The sequence below is a fragment of the Perognathus longimembris genome, chromosome 4, assembly GCF_023159225.1.
Source record: "Perognathus longimembris pacificus isolate PPM17 chromosome 4, ASM2315922v1, whole genome shotgun sequence".
NCBI lineage: Eukaryota > Metazoa > Chordata > Mammalia > Rodentia > Heteromyidae > Perognathus > Perognathus longimembris.
In genome coordinates, this window is record NC_063164.1 from 5,443,581 (window position 1) to 5,461,131 (window position 17,551).

Below are 17,551 nucleotides of genomic sequence, written 5' to 3' on the forward strand. Positions count from 1 at the left end.
GGGTGCCGGGGAGGGGTGAGTAGCAGTTCCACGTCAGGAGAGGGGAAAGTGGCAGAGAGAGCAGGTCCTGTGGATCAGAACAGAGCTGGAAGTGGAGCTGTGGCTCATGTGATGTGACCGGCCTTGTGCACAAAGAAATAATACCAGGACCTGAGTTCAAACCCCAGCACGTGCACACACACACACACACACACACACACACACACACACACACACACACACAGCTGGGAGGGCCAAGTAGGGACTTGCGGCTTTTTTATGGGCACAGGGCTGGCAAGAACGATCAGCCCCGGCTGAGCTTCTACTACATACCCCTCAACTCATAAGAGGCGAGGGGAGGACCAGGGCTTGTGCACATGAGCACGGTGAACACATAACAGAGTGACTATGTGTGTGTGTGTGTGTGCGTGCGCATGCATGCACACGTGTGTGCAAGTCCTAGGGTTTGAACTTAAGACCTGGGCACTGTTTCTGAGCTTTTGTGCTCAAGGCTAGTGTTCTGACCCTTCTGGTTTTCTGGTGGCTAGTTGGAGATGAGTCTCAAGGACCTTCCTGCCCTGGCTGGCTTGGAACTGTGGCCCTCAGATCTCAGCCTCCTGAGTAGCTAGGATCAGCTAGGATTACAGGCGTGAGCCACCTGCACCCAGCTTCAGTCAGCCTTCTGCAATTTACACGGGAAAACGTCCACCCGAACGGGCGGCGCCCGGGCTCTGAGGCCCCGCGGGCACGGGGCCACCGTCACAGGCAGAGGAATTCATTTCTGGCCAAGAGGAGGCTAATATTTCTGTCTTACAAACATTTGGAGAAAGTCTCGCCAGTGGAGCCCTTCATATACATTTCTCCTGCTTCATCTTTCAACACTCCTGTGAGGGGCGAGGCGCCATCAGGCTGCCGGAGATATGGCGGCCCAGAGAGGCTCAGCAGCCCAGGGCACTGGGCTCAACAAGGTGAACAGGACGCCCGCCCCCAGCCCAGCCTGGCCAGCCTGATTCCCGAACCCACAGCTTTGCTCTGAGCTGGATTATGGGGTGCAGCCACCCAGTCTGTCTGTCTGTGTGTGCGCGCGTGCATGCACGTGCGCTGGTTAGTGGGACTTGAGGCTGGACCCCTAGAATAACTGCCTGGGTGGGCGGGCCTGGATCCCCTCCCCGCAGGACAGGGCCCTGGGATGCGGCTCCAGAAGAGCCTGCTAGGCTGGAAGGCTGGGGAAGGAGCCTCACCCAGCCCCAGTGGGGTCTCGGAGAGCCCTGCTGCCTGCGGCCTGATCTCTCTTTAAAGCCCAGCTTAAACCCACATCCTTCCCCCCTTTTCTTCAAATCGGAGAGACACGGACAGAAGGACGGACGGACGGACGGACAGACAGAGAGACTTGCATCTTTCAAATGCTTACTGGCGTCTCCCAAGTCCCTCTACCAACATCTCATCTCCTTTTTGCTCCTGTAATTATTTTATTTTTTTGTGTGGCTTTCATGCTGAAGATCACACCCAGGGACCCTTGCACGTGCTCTGCCGCTGAGCGATACTCCCAGTCCTTTCCGTAATGCTAAATTTCATCCCAGAGCTTTCTTCTCTTAAGCAACCAAGACTAGTCAAGAAAAACTACCCACAGGTGTGGCCAGGTGTGGCAGCTCATACTAGAACCCCAAATGCACGGGATTTGGGTGAGAGGATCGCGGTCTGAGGCCCATCCAGGGAAAGTCAGTGTGAGACTCTATCTGAAAAGCAAACTAAAAGTAAAAGGACTGGGGGAGCATTCGCTGAGCGAAGGTGAGGTCCTGAGTTCAATACCCAGTCCGGTTGTGCCAGGACCTCGAGGCTTCCTGGATGTGTGTGCTTTTCCTGTGTTTCCATAGGCTCAGTCCCTCTCCTCCTCCTGTTCTCCACAGTGTGCCGAGGGACTGGTCCCACCCGTCCTCGGGATGGCCCCGCAGATCCAGTCCTGTCAGGCGCTGGGAGAAACGACGTTCTCTGAAACCGGGAGCGATCTGAGTGAGCCCCCTCTGCCTTGCTCAGCTGCCAAGGGCCCAAGGGAGAGAGGCCTGAGCTGGCGTCAGCCAGCAGCGAGCAAGAGGGCTATTTTTATAAAAAGCCACTCTGAAGGAATGACGAGGAAGCAGACAGCTTCCAGGGCTCTACTCCAGAAAGCTGCCCACACTCAGCCTGCTCCCAAATTTTGCCATCTTTAGAATTCCGGAGAAAATTCAACCCAACCACCTGCTAGGGTCCCTGTGCTGGCTGGGGTGTGTGCGTGCGTGCGTGTGTGTGTATACTGGACTTGAACTCAGGACCTGGGTGCTGTTCCTTAGCTTTCCCCTCTCAAAGGCGGTGCTCAACCATTTGAATCACAGCTCCTCTTCAGGCTGTTTGCAGGCTAACTGGAGATAAGAGCCTCAGGGACTTTCCTCCCAGTACTGGCTTTGAACTGAAATGCTCAGATCTCATCCTCCTGAGTAGCTAGCATTACAGGCATGAGGCACTGGTGCTTGGCTTGCAGAGACTCATCCTGGCCCAGCTCCATAGGGGAACAAGGCTACTCCAGGCTCCACTGGAAAGACATCTCCCCTCCTTTCCTAGCTGGGAAGCACTGAGGTATGGTAGTTGAGGTAAGGCAAGGCAGAGACTGTGATTCCTGCTCAATCAGGCCACCTCTACCGTCCCCACCAACTGGGAAAAACCCTAGTCCTGTCTAAGGGTCCAGGTGATACCTAAGCCCACCCCCCAGGGCCAGAGCTGGTGTCCAGTGTCCACCCGATCTCACCCCCCCTCCTCAGCTTATGAATCACTTATTCTTTTGGCTTCCACTGCCCAGAGCCCCTGGGTTTTCTTGGTTTTCAACTCCCCAGAATAATCATGCCATTAACAAAGGAAGAATGAAGCCAGGCAGTCTTTGTTTGCTGAAGCTCAGCCATCAGACACTCCAGAGGGAATTCCTGGGCCGGGGGGTTCTCAGGAAGATGGCAGTGCCCCAGAAAATGCCCTAGTGTGTGTGGGGGGGGGGTGGCCCACGCCTCGGCTGCCACCAGGACAGTAGCTGCTTTATGCAGAAAGGCCTTGTGGGAAGTACCCATGCCTTTCCAAACAGCCAGAGTTGGCCAAAGAGCAGAGGACAAGGACACGGGGGATGGTCAGTTCCTGTTGGCAGGGACAGAATCTCCTGTCCCACCTCAGCCTGCAGGTCACCCGCGCTCCTGTGGCACCGGGCGCTTTCAAGTCTAGAGATCTGGCAGTCCCCTGGGGGGGAGCCTCTTGGAGCCATCCGGAGGTGGCTGTCCCCAACTCTGCCCATCCACACGAGTCTCAACGTGTCCAGGGCTGGGGGGGGCCTTCTGCCTGGATCTCTGTCTCTGGTTTGGGCATCCCTCGCTGTCATCTCATCCGTTGTCCGTTCCGGCCTCCAGAGCAGACATCACAGCGGGCTCTGAGGAAGGCCGGGGCCCTGACAAGTGAGAGTCAGAGCCCAAACTTGGGATGTCCAACCAGTGGGCTACCAGCTACTTCTGCAGCATGAGCTGCCGACGCTCCTGTGCGCCATTCACTCCCTCCCTGACCGCCTGGCTCACCGCTACCTGGGCCTCTCCAGAGCCGAAGGGAGGCACAGAGAGGGTCCCAGAGGGAAAGGGAAACAGATAAAGGAACAGAGGAGCTTTGACAACCAGGCAGTGCTGAGAGCAGCTGGGAGCGAGAAGAACCAATGAAGGAACCCGAGAAAAGCCAGTGGTCTCCGTGCCAATGCAGTCCTGGGGTACCAGAATGTTCTGGAAGGGGGGAGAGGAGCGCCAATAACTCACGCAAGGCATTCTGGGGAAGTTGTGGTGGCCTAAAGGCAAAAGAGCAGCTCAGCACGGAGGATGGACTTGGGGGCTGGGGGTGAAGGGGGTGGAAATCAGTGTGGCCAGCTGGCATGGCAGTGCCAGCCCGGCAGGGAGGAGGTACGGGGGTAGGGTAGCACCAGGGCAGAGCTAGCACATTGTTCCTCTTCCTGCAAGAGACCCATATATATTTTTTCTTTTTGTGCCAGTCCTGGGCCTCGAACCCAGGGCCTCATGTTCTTACTTGGCATTTCTGCTCAAGGCTAGTGTTCTCCGCTTGAGTCACAGCTCCACTTCTGGTTTTGGGGGGGGGGGGTGTTGTTGTTGTTGTTTAGGTTTGGTTTGGTTTTTGGTTAATCAGAGACAAGAGCCTCACAGACTTCCCTGCAACTGTGACCCTCAGATCTCAGGCTCCTGAGTAGCTGAGATTGCGGGCATGAGCCACGGGTGCCCTGTGAGAAGCCCACGTTTGAAGGCTCACAAGAGACCTGTGGACTAAGTCAGCCCCCGCACCCTGTGCTTCTATTACACTGGAAATCCCAAAAGACGGGCGGACGGCAGCAGGGGGAGCTCCCTCCACACCCCCGTACCTGCTTCCCGCTCAGCACCTGGCAACCTGACAGAGGAAGGCAGCGCTCAGCGGCTGCCAAATCTGCAGCGTCCCAAGTGCACCCAGGGGGCTTGCGCAGCCCCTGCCGGGGACTGACCCATGACCCCAGAGTGGCCAGAACCCCTGTGGGCTTCTCCCGGGGAAGGCGCGGGGAGTGGAGGCTGGATCTGCACTGCTGGATCCGGCCAGACTGTCCTGCTCACGTCCCAGCGCCATCACAGGCTGGGTAGCTGGACTCCGGTTGAGTTATTGGAATTTTCTGGGTATCCGACCCTTCCTTTGTCCAGATGTTGCCCAGATGAAAGGCAAATAGGCAGCCACTGGTGGCTCACACCTATAATCCCAGCTAGTGAGCAGGCTGAGATCTGAGGATCACGGTTCAAAGTCAGCCTGACTAGGAATGTCCATGAGACTCATCTCCCATAAACTACTCAGAAAGAGCCAGAAATGGCGCTGCGGCTCAAATGGTAGAGCACCAGCCTTGAGCAAAAAAGCTCAAGGACAGCAGCCAAGCCCCAAGTTCACACCTCAGGACTGGCACACATGCACATGTGTGCATATGCCTACACACACACACACACACACACACACGCACACACGAGGGTCTTGAGGTATAGGACACCTGGCAGGGTACACCCCTGGGAATAGTCCTGGAATTCCCAGGGCCATGCAGATCTCAGAGGATGGAGACCCCAGACCTAATGGACTTCCCACACCCAGATTCCATCAGAGCTGGGCAGGCTGAGCTCCAGCCCCTTGATTCCCAAAAGCCAGGAAGCCTCAAAGGACAGGGCCAGGGGCAGGCACGGGGTGCTTGGTAGGCCAGGTCGTGCTGGCCAGGGGTAGTCAAGCCCCAAGCTCATTTCGACTGCACTCTGGGGCCAGTGCTGGGGCTCTGGATAATTAGGAAGTGCACCCGGGTGTCCCTCCCGCCCCACCTCTCCCCACCTCCAGAACGTGTCCCCCCCTCTCCACCCCGTGTTCAAGCTGTGCTGGCACTCCCTTAAACCGAGCAGCCCTCGGTGGCAAGAACATGGGGCTGGAACTGGTGACCTAATTAAAGCCCCAACTATCAACAGCGTCAGTGGTCACACGATCACTGGGGACAACCTGAGAAGGTGGTCACTTACCTTTTTCCACATCTCACTTACAGGTCAGTGGCTGAGTGGGTCAGTCAGCTGGCTGCACGAGCCACTCAATACTCCCCTGCCCGGGCTCCGGTTCATCCCTTGGCAGCCGTCGGGCCTTGGGTGTAACTGCAGTCAGCAGAGCAAAGGATCTTTGCTGCAAAGCACCAGGCACCCATTCGGGATGGCCTTGGGATGGGGGCGGGGACTTCAGGGAAGCTTAGCCACTCTCAGCCATGACGGGTCTTGCCACTGGGTGGCCAGGGGTAGAGTTCAGTGATAAAGCACTGGCTTAATATATACAGACAGGGGGGGCTGGGAATATGGCCTAGTGGTAAAGTGCTCGCCTCACATACATGAAGCCCTGGGTTCGATTCCTCAGCACCACATATATAGAAAAAAGCCAGAAGTGGCGCTGTGGCTCAAGAGGTAGAGTGCTAGCCTTGAGCAAAAAGAAGCCAGGGACAGTGCTCAGGCCCTGAGTCCACGCCCCAGGACTGGCAAAAAAAAAAAAAAAAAATATATATATATACACACACACACACACACACACACACACACACACACACACACACACACATGGTAGGCATGGTTGGCTCACACCAGTACCCTTAACTACTCAGGAGGGTGAGATCTTGGTCCAAAGCCAACCCAAGCAGGGAAGTCTGTGAGACTCTTACCTCCAATTAATTAGCACAAAGCACCGTGGCTCAAGATTGCCAGCCTTGAGTGGAAAAAGCTAAGGGACAGTGACGTGGTTCTGAGTTCAAGCCTCAGTACTGGTACCACAACCAATTTTTTTTTTTCAAAAAGACTGCTTTATAGTCCTAAATGCCATTAGCATATAATCAACTAGAAAAATTGGAGGGCATGGGGGAGGGTCGGGGAGGGCGGGGGGAGGGCTCCAGGGAGAGCAGTAACAGGCTGGAGAATCAGTGAGAAAGGGAGATGCAGTGGGCTTTAAGACCTAACCATGGGGACTCCAGACTTGGTTTCCAGGCAATAGGAACCACTGCCCCAGCCTGGTTGTGCACGGGACAGTGGCAAAGATGGCGGAGACCGGGGCATGGCACAGGTAGGGAGGGGCAGCCTCTGGCACCACCGACCGGGCCACCGCCAAGTTCACCAGGTCCCCCCCCCCCCTAGCAAAGAGCTGGGACTGTCAGCAGCTAGATATTTTTGGCAAGAGTTGTCCCAAGGCACAATGGGTATTCAGTGAGCGGAGCTGGGCGTGGGGTGGGTCTCGGTGCTGGTTCCCTGCCAGGAAGGGGCCGAAGGACAGGCACTGGGCGCTGGGCACAGGGTGGCTTGTAAGTTCTGAACAATGTCCTCCTACTTCCTGCAGACCCAATCCAAGCTGGCAGCAGGCAAAGGGCGGGGCCGTGACCGAGAGGCCCATACTGGAAGAGGAGAGCAGACAGCCACGCCCACCCCCCCACCATCAGAGAGGAGGGTCACCATGTTGGAATCTTACCCCACCTAGCACAGCTGAAGGGAGCCACGCCCCTCCCCCAGGCCCTGCTTGGAGAAGAACCAAGAACTGACAGCCAGAAGAAGGAGGTTTCTGCTATCACCAGCAAGCCATGCCTTATCTCCAAAACCAAACTCTGCCTTCACTCAGGAAAAGGGGTGCCAGGCTAGAGCCAGACGATAAAACCAGGCCCAGGACTCAAGAGTAGAGCTGGGCCGTAGAGCACTTCTTCAACACACACAAACCCAGCAAACAAGAAGCCAGGCTGGGCCTGGTGGGTCACACCTGTAAGCCCAGCATGGGGAGGCTGAGGCAGGAGGACTATGAGTTCCAGGCCAGCTACATAGTAAGAAGCAGTCTCAAAATAACTAAACAGGCACACGTGTACCCCCTCCACATCCACATACACACACACATACACACACACACACACACGCGCGCGTCAAAGGGCTCCAAACTGAGAGGAAGATCCTCAGCAACAAGTCCCAGGCAGCCACTAAAGGAACAAGAGCATCGCTGCACAGTGACTCCCAGCAACGAGAGAAGGCTGGCCTCTACAATTCCTGCCTCTGGACTAGACAGCCTTATCAGAGGGGCGGAAAGCGGAGAGACGGGGCAGTGTGGGAGACCGGAGGAGGAACGGGGAGGCGACAGCCAACAAATTTCAGGAGTGACATAGGGCATCACCTGGGCCCTCCAAACCCAGAGGGGTAGGGCGGGCCCGAACCTGGGAGGTGAAATAGCAAACTGCTGACCCAGACATCTCACCCAGCGCTCTAGGCTGCCAGCGAGCTACACCACCACCACCAAGATTCCAACTCGGGGATGGACGGCCATTACAATGAACACAAGTGTCCCGGGGGTGGAGATGGCTCCAGGAGTCCCCAGGGATAGGTTCATCCCTTAGCTGGGTGCCCGCGGCTCCCACCTGCAATCCTAGCTACTCAGGAGGCTGAGATCTGAGGACCGCGGTTCCAAGCCGGCCTGGGCAGAAAAGTCCATGAGACTCTTAACTCTAATTAATCACAAAAAAGGTGAGAGTGGAGCTGTGGCTCAAGTGGTGGAGCACTAGCCTTGAGTAACAAGAAACTCAGGGACAGCACCCAGGCCCTGAGTTCAAGCCCCAGGACTGGCGTGCGTGTGCCAGCCTCCTCATTGAGGTTGGAGGCATGGCGCAGATGGTAGAATGCCAGCCAGTGAGCAAAAGCATCCCATACTGATTTCAACTACGAAGGTGGGCTTCCCTCAGGACGCAGGTGTCATCCCAGAAGTCAGGGCTGCTCACAGATTTTTGACTGGCAGGAGGCTTGAATGAAATCCTTGCTTCTGCTTCCTGCAAATCCTCCAGAGACAACTCTGAGGTTCTAGAACTCTGGCCCCAACATGGCGCCCACCCAACCAAGAGGCCAAGGGGTCCAGCATGGCTTCGCTGTTGTCTCCTTGGGAAGTCTGGCCTTGTGGGCGAAAGCCAGCCACTGACTTCTCGAGAAGGGAGATGGGAAGAGTGAGCCCGGAGCCAAACCTGGCGTCAGAGGTCCATGGGGACACAGAACCCTCACCCTGAGCATGTTGTCCTTGGCTGCTGCCCTGTCACTAGGGCAGTTAGTGCGGAAACAAAGGGACCCCACCCCTGCTCAGGGACCCCCAAAGCCAAACAACAGATTTGCTATGTGGTCCTTTGCCGGATATGTTGGCCACGCCACAGACCTGCCCAGAAGGTGCAGAAGGAACACGGAGGCCACTGCCGAGCTCTCTGCACTGCGGCCAGGGCCCTTCCCTTCCAACCTCGCTCCAGACAAAGGGGCTCCCACAAGACAGCTCCTTGTTCCTTTTTACCCTCCCTCCTTCCTTCCTTTGTTCCATGCAGGGGGGGTGTTGAGCGTCACACCCCTCCCCGCCAAGCAGCTACCCGTGGGGTCTGCTAGTTGGGCAGGAGATGCAGCTCCATGGTCAAGCGTGTATGCACACGCACACATACTTTTTCTGCCAGTCCTGAGGCTTGAACTGTCCCTGAGCCTCGCTGTGCTGAAAGCTAGTGCTCTTACCACTTCAACCATAGTGCCACTTCCGGCCTTTTCTGTGTATGTGGTGCTGAGGAATCGAACCCAGGGCTGCATGCATGCAAGGCAAGCACTCTACCGCTAAAGCCACATTCCCAGCCCCCCCTACACTTGTAATGATTGTTTTCATCACTCATTTGCAAAGCATTATCCCTTACAGTCTCATAAAGGTGGTGACTTTGAAGAGACTTCCCAGAGAGAGTGAGGTGGGGAGAAGGAGAAACTCCCTACAATAGCCAACCATGGCCTCCCAGGCTCCCCCTCCAGCTCCTTAATCCTGGGCACTGCCAAATGAAAGCACACACTGCTTGCACCGGCTGCACAATTTCTTCCAAGTCACAGTCATTTCTGCCAGAGCCCAGAGGACCTGCTTGGGGCGACTCTGTCTCCTTCTCCTCGCCAGAGTTCGGGGCAGTGATGGCTCCTCTCCCCTTGCCTTCCCACCAAGTCTAAGGAGTCAGATGGCAAATTCCAACACAGGTGAGAGAATTTCCAATCCAAGGGGGATCACAGCTGCCCGGGGCCGCCTTGCAGCCTTTTACATCAGGAGGTGTGCAAGCATTTCTCTTTCTCTAAGAAGATAAGCACTGCAGCACTTTGCTAGTGTGTGTGTGTGTGTGTGTGTGTGTGTGTGTGCGCACGCGTGCGCATGCACCCCATGCTGGAGATGGGACCCAGGGCCACAGACATGCTGGGCCCATGCTCTGTTACTGAGTTACACTCCAACCCCCATCACCCCCCATCTTTGGTGGGGGGAGGCTCTGACTATGTCATCCAAACTCACCTTGAACTCACAACCCTCCTAACTTCAGCTTCCCAAGTGCTGGGATACCACCAGCCCAGCCCTCTTCTCCATCTTTAAAGCCAATTCCCCTACAAGATTAGGGGGTCCGAGGTGGGGTGACCCACCTCCCCAAATTCTCGGTTCAGGCAAATTCTCAGTTTCCCATGGAACTCAGTGGTAGGATGTGGAACCCTGAATTTCACCCCCCAGAACCCAATCCCCCTGCAAGAGAGAGAGACAGAGACAGAGAGAGACAGAGACAGAGGGAGCAAAGAGGAGAAGAGAGGGGAGGGGAGGGAGCAGGGAAGGGGGAGAGGGGAGTAGGGGAAAACCCCCCAACAGTCTACACCTTTTTCTTCCTCTCTCTGTACTAAACATTAAGGAGAAAAAGAAACTGGTAGGGCAGGGTGGGAAGTGAAGAATTCCACTTTTTTGGCCCGCGGTGGAGCCTCACGATGCGGGAATGTGACATGGCGTCTCTCCCCAGAAGGTCCGAGGCATCTTGCAGTCTTCATAAAAAGACAAGCCTCCCTGCCTTCCCTGCCCAGGCGCCTCTTCCCGCCCTTCCTTGGGGGAACTGAAATCCAAGCACCGCGTGTGCTGCAGAAGCCCCATGGCCGCATGCTCACATGTTGAGTTTGGGTCCTGCTTGAAGGGGCTTGTCCCGGCCCGGGGCCCTCCCTCTGACAGGGGCCTGGAGTCGTTAAACTCTCCTGTCCAGCCTGAGCGCAGGTCCAGCGCGGCTCGTGTTTCCGCGAAGCACACACACTGCCAGAGTCAAGTTCTTCTGGGCCTCTCACCCTGCCTTGAAAATCAGGCCACGACAGTCCTGGCTCAGCTATCCAGTAACGCGCTGGAAGCGGAGAGGCCAGCTCTCTGGCCGGGCTGACGGTGCTTCTGGCGGCCCACGCTCATTACAGAGCTCCCTTTCTTCACCAACATCCCGCTTAGGACCCAGACTCCTTTGTGTGAAGTCCTAGGACACCAAGATGGAAGCGACGCCAACTCCAAGAGCCAACGAGCTCACGGGCTGACCAGCCTTGTCTTGAAAATGGAAGCAATCCCCGGGGCAAGGACTTGGAAACAAGAAAAGCAGATGGAAGAGGCCCAAAGCATGTTTTGTATCTGTATGAACACTGTCTGCCCCTTCTCCCAGCAGAAAGAACGGGCGTGCTTTGTGTGGACCGGTATAATCAGGTTACACCCTGCAAGGGGCTCACTGAGGGGTGGCGACATCAGAATGTGCATCTAGAAGCTGCTGGAAGGGGAAATTCTGGCACAGGCAGGTCTTGGCTCTGCCAGGCCGCTTTTGCAGGTGGAGGCCAGGCCCCTGGATGAGGCTTGGGGTATGGGGGGGGGGGGGTGCTGATAATCCTGATGGATGCAGGCATCAGATTGGCTTTGGAGAAGTATGAGATGATTCCAACTTTCCTTCACCCAGGCACCTTCTTGGAGTTCTCCTCATCTCCAAGATGGTGCTGCAGGGACACCCAGCCTCCCACAATCCAGGTGCACTCGGAAGCTCATAAAGGTGGCCTTGTTTAGAAATGGGGCCTTTATGGCTGTAGCGAGTTAAATTGAAACGAGGTCACCTGGACCAAGGCGAGACCTAAACCCAATGACTGGTGTTCTCCTAAGGCCTTGTGGCGACACAGAGATGCACATGCGCACACCACGTAACTGCCAGGCAGACGGCAGGGGTGCGCCTACAAACCAAGGAGCGGGTGACAGGGGTTGCCAACACCACCAGGAGAAAGGGGGGCAGCAACGACAGATTCTTCCACAAGCCCAAGACGCCGGCAGGACCCTGCCCACACCAGGACTGCAGAGGCTACCTTCTATCTAGAACCAGGGAAGAATGCAATTCTGTTGCGTATGCAGTATGCAGCAGCTCCGGGGACCGGGTCCGCCAACCCAGAGCTGCAGCCAGTGGATCTGTCACGGGAACCGGAAGTGCCGCCCCACAGCCCACACTGCAGGCCAATCACCTTCCAGGGAGAGCTCAGACTTGACCCAGGACCACTGGAGAAAAGACAACCTGGTGTGGGGGCGTGGCTCCAGTGGGGCAGAGGGCTTGCCAAGCCACAGTGACACCCACGGTTTAGTCCTGGGTGCTGGGTGCCCATGACTTATGCCTACACGCCTAGCTACTCAGAAGGCTTGAGATCTGAGGGCTGCAGTTCGAAGCCAGCCCCGGGCAGAAAAGTCTCCATGAGAATCTTATCTCCAATTAATCACAGGGGAAAAAAAAGGCAGAACTGGTGGTGTGGCTGAAGTGGTAGAGCGCTAGCCTTGAGCAAAACCAGCCCAGGGACAGTGCTCAGACTCAGAGTTCAAGCCCCCAGGACTGGCAAAGAAGAGGGGGGTGGGGGAGTGGCTAGAATGTTGGTTCAAATGGTAGAGTGCTTGCCCAGCAAATATGAGGCCCAAAGTTCAAAACCCCAGTGCCCCCCAAAATAGCCATCATCACCACCATCATCATCAACAGTGCTTAAACCCAGTCGGTCCTCCCAGCAGCCCCGCATAGGCTGACACTTCACACACATGCGACATGTGCGTTCCTTCAGGCCCCTTAGTCCTTTCCTGTCCCCCCGCCCCCTCACAGAACGAAACCTGAAGGCACAGCGCTGTCAAGCTGGCTGCCCACAGGTCCTGGGGGCCCGGGGCACAGCCGTGCTCTCACGCTGCCCGGACACTGTGCCACGAGGACTAGGTGGCATCTGACCAGTGGAAGGCACATTGGGGTATTCCTTGTTCCTGAGGGGGCGGGGGTTAGCAAGCCATGGATTGTATTGACGCGGGGGATGGGGGGGGCATCAGACCTAGGAGGAGCCCGAGAAACCCCTGGAAAGGCTCTTCCTGCCTGGCTTGTCGCCAGTGGTCCTCTCTGCACGGGGGTTGCACAACCGTGGTCTCGGGGGCGAGAGGGGAGACGTAGGTAAGTCTCAAGAGAAAGAGGCAGACAGACGGGCTTCCAGGAGGAAGGCCTGGAGACAGCGTAAGCACTTTCACTTCAAAGCCTCACGGGAGCCGGGGGTGGCGGTAAACAGCGGTAATCCCAGCTACTGGGGATCATACATTTAAGCTCATGCATTTCAAGTCATGGGGCTGGGAATATGGCCTAGTGGCAAGAGTGCTCGCCTCGTATACATGAAGCCCTGGGTTCGATTCCTCAGCACCACATATATAGAAAACGGCCATAAGTGGCGCTGTGGCTCAAGTGGCAGAGTGCTAGCCTTGAGCAAAAAGCAGCCAGGGACAGTGCTCAGGCCCTGAGTCCAAGCCCCAGGACTGGCAAAAAAATAAAATAAATCTAAGGTCAGCCTGAGAAACAAAACAAGACCTTGTCTCAGAAGAAAAAACAAAACAAAACCGGCTGAGGCTGAAGCCCAATGCACACACACAGACTCTCAGTTCCTAGTACAGAAAAACACAAAAATAAAACAACACAAAAAAAGGTCATGCAGGACACGGGGCCAGAAGAAGGACACCCAACAGAGCCCAGCTGGGTGTGAGCAAGACTGGGGCCAAGGAGAAGCTGAAGGTCAGCCACAGGACAGCGACCCTGCCCAGCCAGAACAGGGCTGCAAATCCCCGAGTGCCAAGCCCACAGCCGCTTTCCTGGGCCAGAGAGGGGCCCAGGGGCTGCCCCAGCCTGGGCAGACGCAGCCGGCCAGCCAGAGGCAGCTTCCAGTGGAGGAGGCAGGTGCCAGGTGGCAGGGGAGCTGGATAAACCTGGCATCCATAGGCACACAGAGCCCTTCAGAAGTCAAGCTCTGTGTGTGTGTGTGTGTGTGTGTGTGTGTGTGTGCGCGCGCGCGCGCATGCGTGTACTGGGGCTTGATGCTTTTTTGCTCAAGGCTGGCACCCTACCACTTGAGCCACAGCTGCACTTCTTATTTATTTTTGCTGGCTAATTGGAGATAAGAGTTTCTCCGATTTTATCTACCCAGGATCCTAGATCACAGCCGCCTGGGTAGCTAGGATGGCAGGTGTGAGCCCCAGCCTGGGTAGAAGACAGGTGTTAGTGCTCAACTGCAAGCACCTGCTGAGCTGACCAAAGACTCCGCGCGGTGGACCAGGACTACAACCAGAGCTGCGTCCCCAGCGTCCAGACAGCAAGTCCTCAGGCCCCAGCGTCCCTGCCCAGGTGGGAGAGGGAGAGGTGCCTGCCACCTCCCACACGGAGAACACCAGGCAGGCAGACACACGGCAGGGAAAGCCAGGGATGGCTGGGCGACACTAAGTGTTCGAGTAGGTTCTGCACGGAGGGATCTGTCTCCAGGACACGGGGAGCCTGACGGGGGGTCCAGGAGGGAGAGCGACTGTGCAGGACCTGGGAGGACTCCACACATGCGCAGCTAAGGCCAGGGGGTTCAATCTAACCCAAGCCAGACACCGGTGGCTCACGCCTGTGACTCCATCCGCTCAGCAGGCTGAAATCTGAGGACCACCATTCAAAGCCAGCCCAGGCAGAAAGCCCATGAGACTCCTCTCTCCAGTCAACTACTCAGAAGAAGCTGGAAATGGAGCTGTGGCTCAAGTGGTAGGGCGCTAGCCTATAGCCACTAAAAAAAAAAAGTCCAGGGACAGAGCCCAGGCCCCTGAATTCAAGCGCCAGGACCAGCGCCAAAAAGAAAAGCCAGTATCTAGCTGCAGTAACCCCCACAGGGGCACAAACGCCTCTGCCGTGGCTATTCTTCCCCTCTGACTCGCCCAGGCTGGGGTGGCCATCCGGTTGCCACCCGAGATGAGCCATGCGATGAGCTCAGTGTGCAGCTCAGTGGGAGAGCATGTCCTTAGGATTCACAAGGGCTTAGGTTCCTCCGGGCGGAGGGGAGGGAGGGAGCAAAGCCCGGATGACATCATCCGACCTCCTAGATCCAGCCATACCTGAAGCCAATAATGGCTTTGTAGTTTCACAAGCCAAATGTTTCCCCTTTTTCCTTTATGCCAATGTGGGCTGCAAGTGACAGAAGACTCAGCCCAGGGTTCTGACCAAGATCATACATAGCTTGGGAGAGACACTGGACACAATTTGGAACTGTCATTCCTCTTGAGACGCCCCCTATCCCAAGCTGCCTTCGTCTTAGCTTGATCTGGTCTAGTACCTTATTCCTCACAGGTGGTACTTTGCTTGGTCTCCCAAGACCCCCCTGGTCAGGTGGGCTCAATTACTTTTAAGATTATTCAATAACCCTTCCAGAAAGTGTTCTTTTAGGATAAAGCAAAAGAATTTCTAGTGGAGGGGAGATGGGTGAGGATGCTGAGAAGGGATGATGTTGATCAAGACGCCCTGCATTCCTAAACTGCTTTGTCAAATGACAAGTAAGTCCTCTGTACAACTACCTAAAGATAATATAATCATTTGTTTTAATGCCTAAAGCCAGGCACTGGTGGCACACGCCTGTAATCCTAGCTACTCAGGAGGCTGAGATCTGAAGATCACAGCTCCTCAGCCTGGGCAGGATAAACTACTCAGAAAGAGCCGCGGGTGGCACTGTGGCTCCAGAGGTAGAGCTCTCGCCTTGAGCACAAAGCGGCTCAGGGACAGAGCCCAGGCCCTGGGTTCAAGCCCCAGGAATGAAAACATGAAATAAATAAATAAATAAATAAGACAACTTCGAGGTAGCCCAGAGCAATTGGAAGATGAAGATCTCAGGCTCTGATCCCCTCTCACCCCACCGCAGTGCCACTCTTGGGCTCCAACCCCAGGGCGCACCCAGAAACTCCAGCTGTGGAAGCCAAAGCGGTGGTCGAGCGGCCCCGAGGCCCAGGAACGTTCTGCCTGCCGGGGCTGGGGGCTGGGGGCTGCAGGCCACGGGCCGCGCGGCACCCTGAAATAGAACCGTACCCCCACCGTGGAGCAGGGAGGGCGAACGGCGGTCCGCGCCCCAGGCGTGCCCCGAGCTGCGGCCCGCGCCCTGCAACCCCCTCCGTACAACCAGGGCCACGGGGCAGATACGGCATCCCATTAATAGCTCCGCTAGACGCCGGCGGCGCGCAAGGTCCCTGGGCACCGTGAGAGGCGAGGGGCCATCACAATTCCCACCCTCCCGGGTGCGGAGAACCCAGGCGGCCCCCAGGCGCCCGGAGGCAGGCCGAGCCCCCCACCACACACCCACCCCCACCCCCCGGTAGCTGGAGACGGGGCGGGGCTGGACCTAGACGCTGGTGGTTAGAGGCCGAGGCCGGTTCGCAGGAACGAGGGGACCTACCCGGGACACCCCCAAGAGGCCTGGGGCCACGGGGTCGTCACGGGGCGTTGACCGGCCCCGCGGTGCGCCCCGGGCGCGCGGCCCTGGCCCTGGCGGTGCGCTTTCCGCTTGTGTCAAAGGATCGAAGGAAACGGGCGACCATGGTGGGGAGGGGGGGGGGCGTTAAAGTTTCCTAGAAGTTGTGCGGGGAGGCTGGGGGGGGGGGTGGGAACCTCGTGAACAGCCCTGGACCCTCGAGGAGCCCTGAGCCATCGGGGGGGGGGGGGGACTCTGGGGGACCCGAGAGCGCACGGCATCCTTTGGGTACCACCATCCAGGGGTAGGAAGCCCCGGGAGTGGAGGTGCCCGGCGAGGTGGCCCCCCGCGCGCCCTCCGCGTCCCCCGCCCCGCGCCCCCTGCGCGCTGCGTTCACCGGGCGCTAACCGCAGCCCCCCGGGACCCGGGCGCGCGGCCCGCGCCGCCCTCCCTCCCTCCCTCCCTCCCTCCCTCCGTCGGCGGGGCTCACCGTTTGAACACGCTCTCCAGGTCCTTGATGAGGCGGCGGCTGAACTCGGGGAACTCCGTGTAGGGGTTGAAGACGCGGCTGCGGCGGGGTCGCGCCGCGCCCTCGCTGATGTCCAGCCGTCGGCTCAGCTGCGCGCTCAGCTCCGCGTCGGCGGCGCTGGCTCCGGGCGCCCGGCCGAGGGGCTCGGGCTCGGGCTCCCGGGCGGGGACGGCGGGGCCCGCGGGCTGGGGGTCGCCCTGGCCGCCCCCCGGGCCCTCCCCGAGCCGCAGCCGGCGCTGCAGCCTGCGCGTCAGCTCCTCGCTGGCCATGGCCGAGTGGGCGCCCCGGGGACCCGCCGTCCGCGCGCGCCTCGCTGGCCCGCGGCCGGCCACGCCCCGCGGCGCCCGAGGGCACCGGCGATTGGCCGGGCCGCGGTGGGCGGGGCGGTGGGCGGGGCGGGGCGGTGAGGGGGCGGAGCCCGGGTGGGGGCCGTGCGCCCGGCTCGCGTCTCCCTGTCTCCCTCCCTCCCTCCCCACCCGACGCCGCACCCCGGACCCCGCTCGGACCCCGCCCGCGTCGGCGGCGGGCGGGGGTGGGGGTGGGGTCTACAACCTTCCCGACGGTTCCTTCCCTGTCTTGCAGAAATGCATCCCCCCCCTCCCTCCCCAGGAGCTCGCGGCCGGGTCAGGCCAGGGGGTGCTGAGGGTAGGGTGGGGTCCCTGGTGACCCCCGCGCGTCCCCCCCCCTCCAAGTCCTGGAAGGGCGCCCCCCCGCCCGGGGTCCTGGGCGCCCACGGCGGGCTGCTGCGGCGGGGCTGGCGAGCTGAGCTGCTGTCCAAATGCTCATCGAAAAGAAATGTTTCCCAAGGAGCTAAAAATGCTCAACACAAATAAACCGAGGGAGGGAAAAATACAATAAAAAAAATCAAATGAACCCTCCGGCTCCGCAGGAGGAGAGACCTGCCCAGCCTCAGGGGCTTTGCCCCCCC

The 17,551-nt window shown here is 58.1% G+C and overlaps 1 protein-coding gene across 1 annotated transcript in view; it reads right to left on the bottom strand.

The window, feature by feature from the left end:
* Efhd1 (EF-hand domain family member D1) overlaps positions 1-16,905 on the bottom strand; it is a 43,403-nt gene extending 26,498 nt beyond the window's left edge. The window contains exon 1 of the mRNA XM_048344517.1: positions 16,585-16,905. Within this exon, the coding sequence (XP_048200474.1) occupies positions 16,585-16,892 (308 nt within the window). The 5' untranslated portion in view covers positions 16,893-16,905. The remainder of the gene's footprint in view (positions 1-16,584) is intronic.
* Between the last annotated feature and the right edge of the window lie 646 nt (positions 16,906-17,551).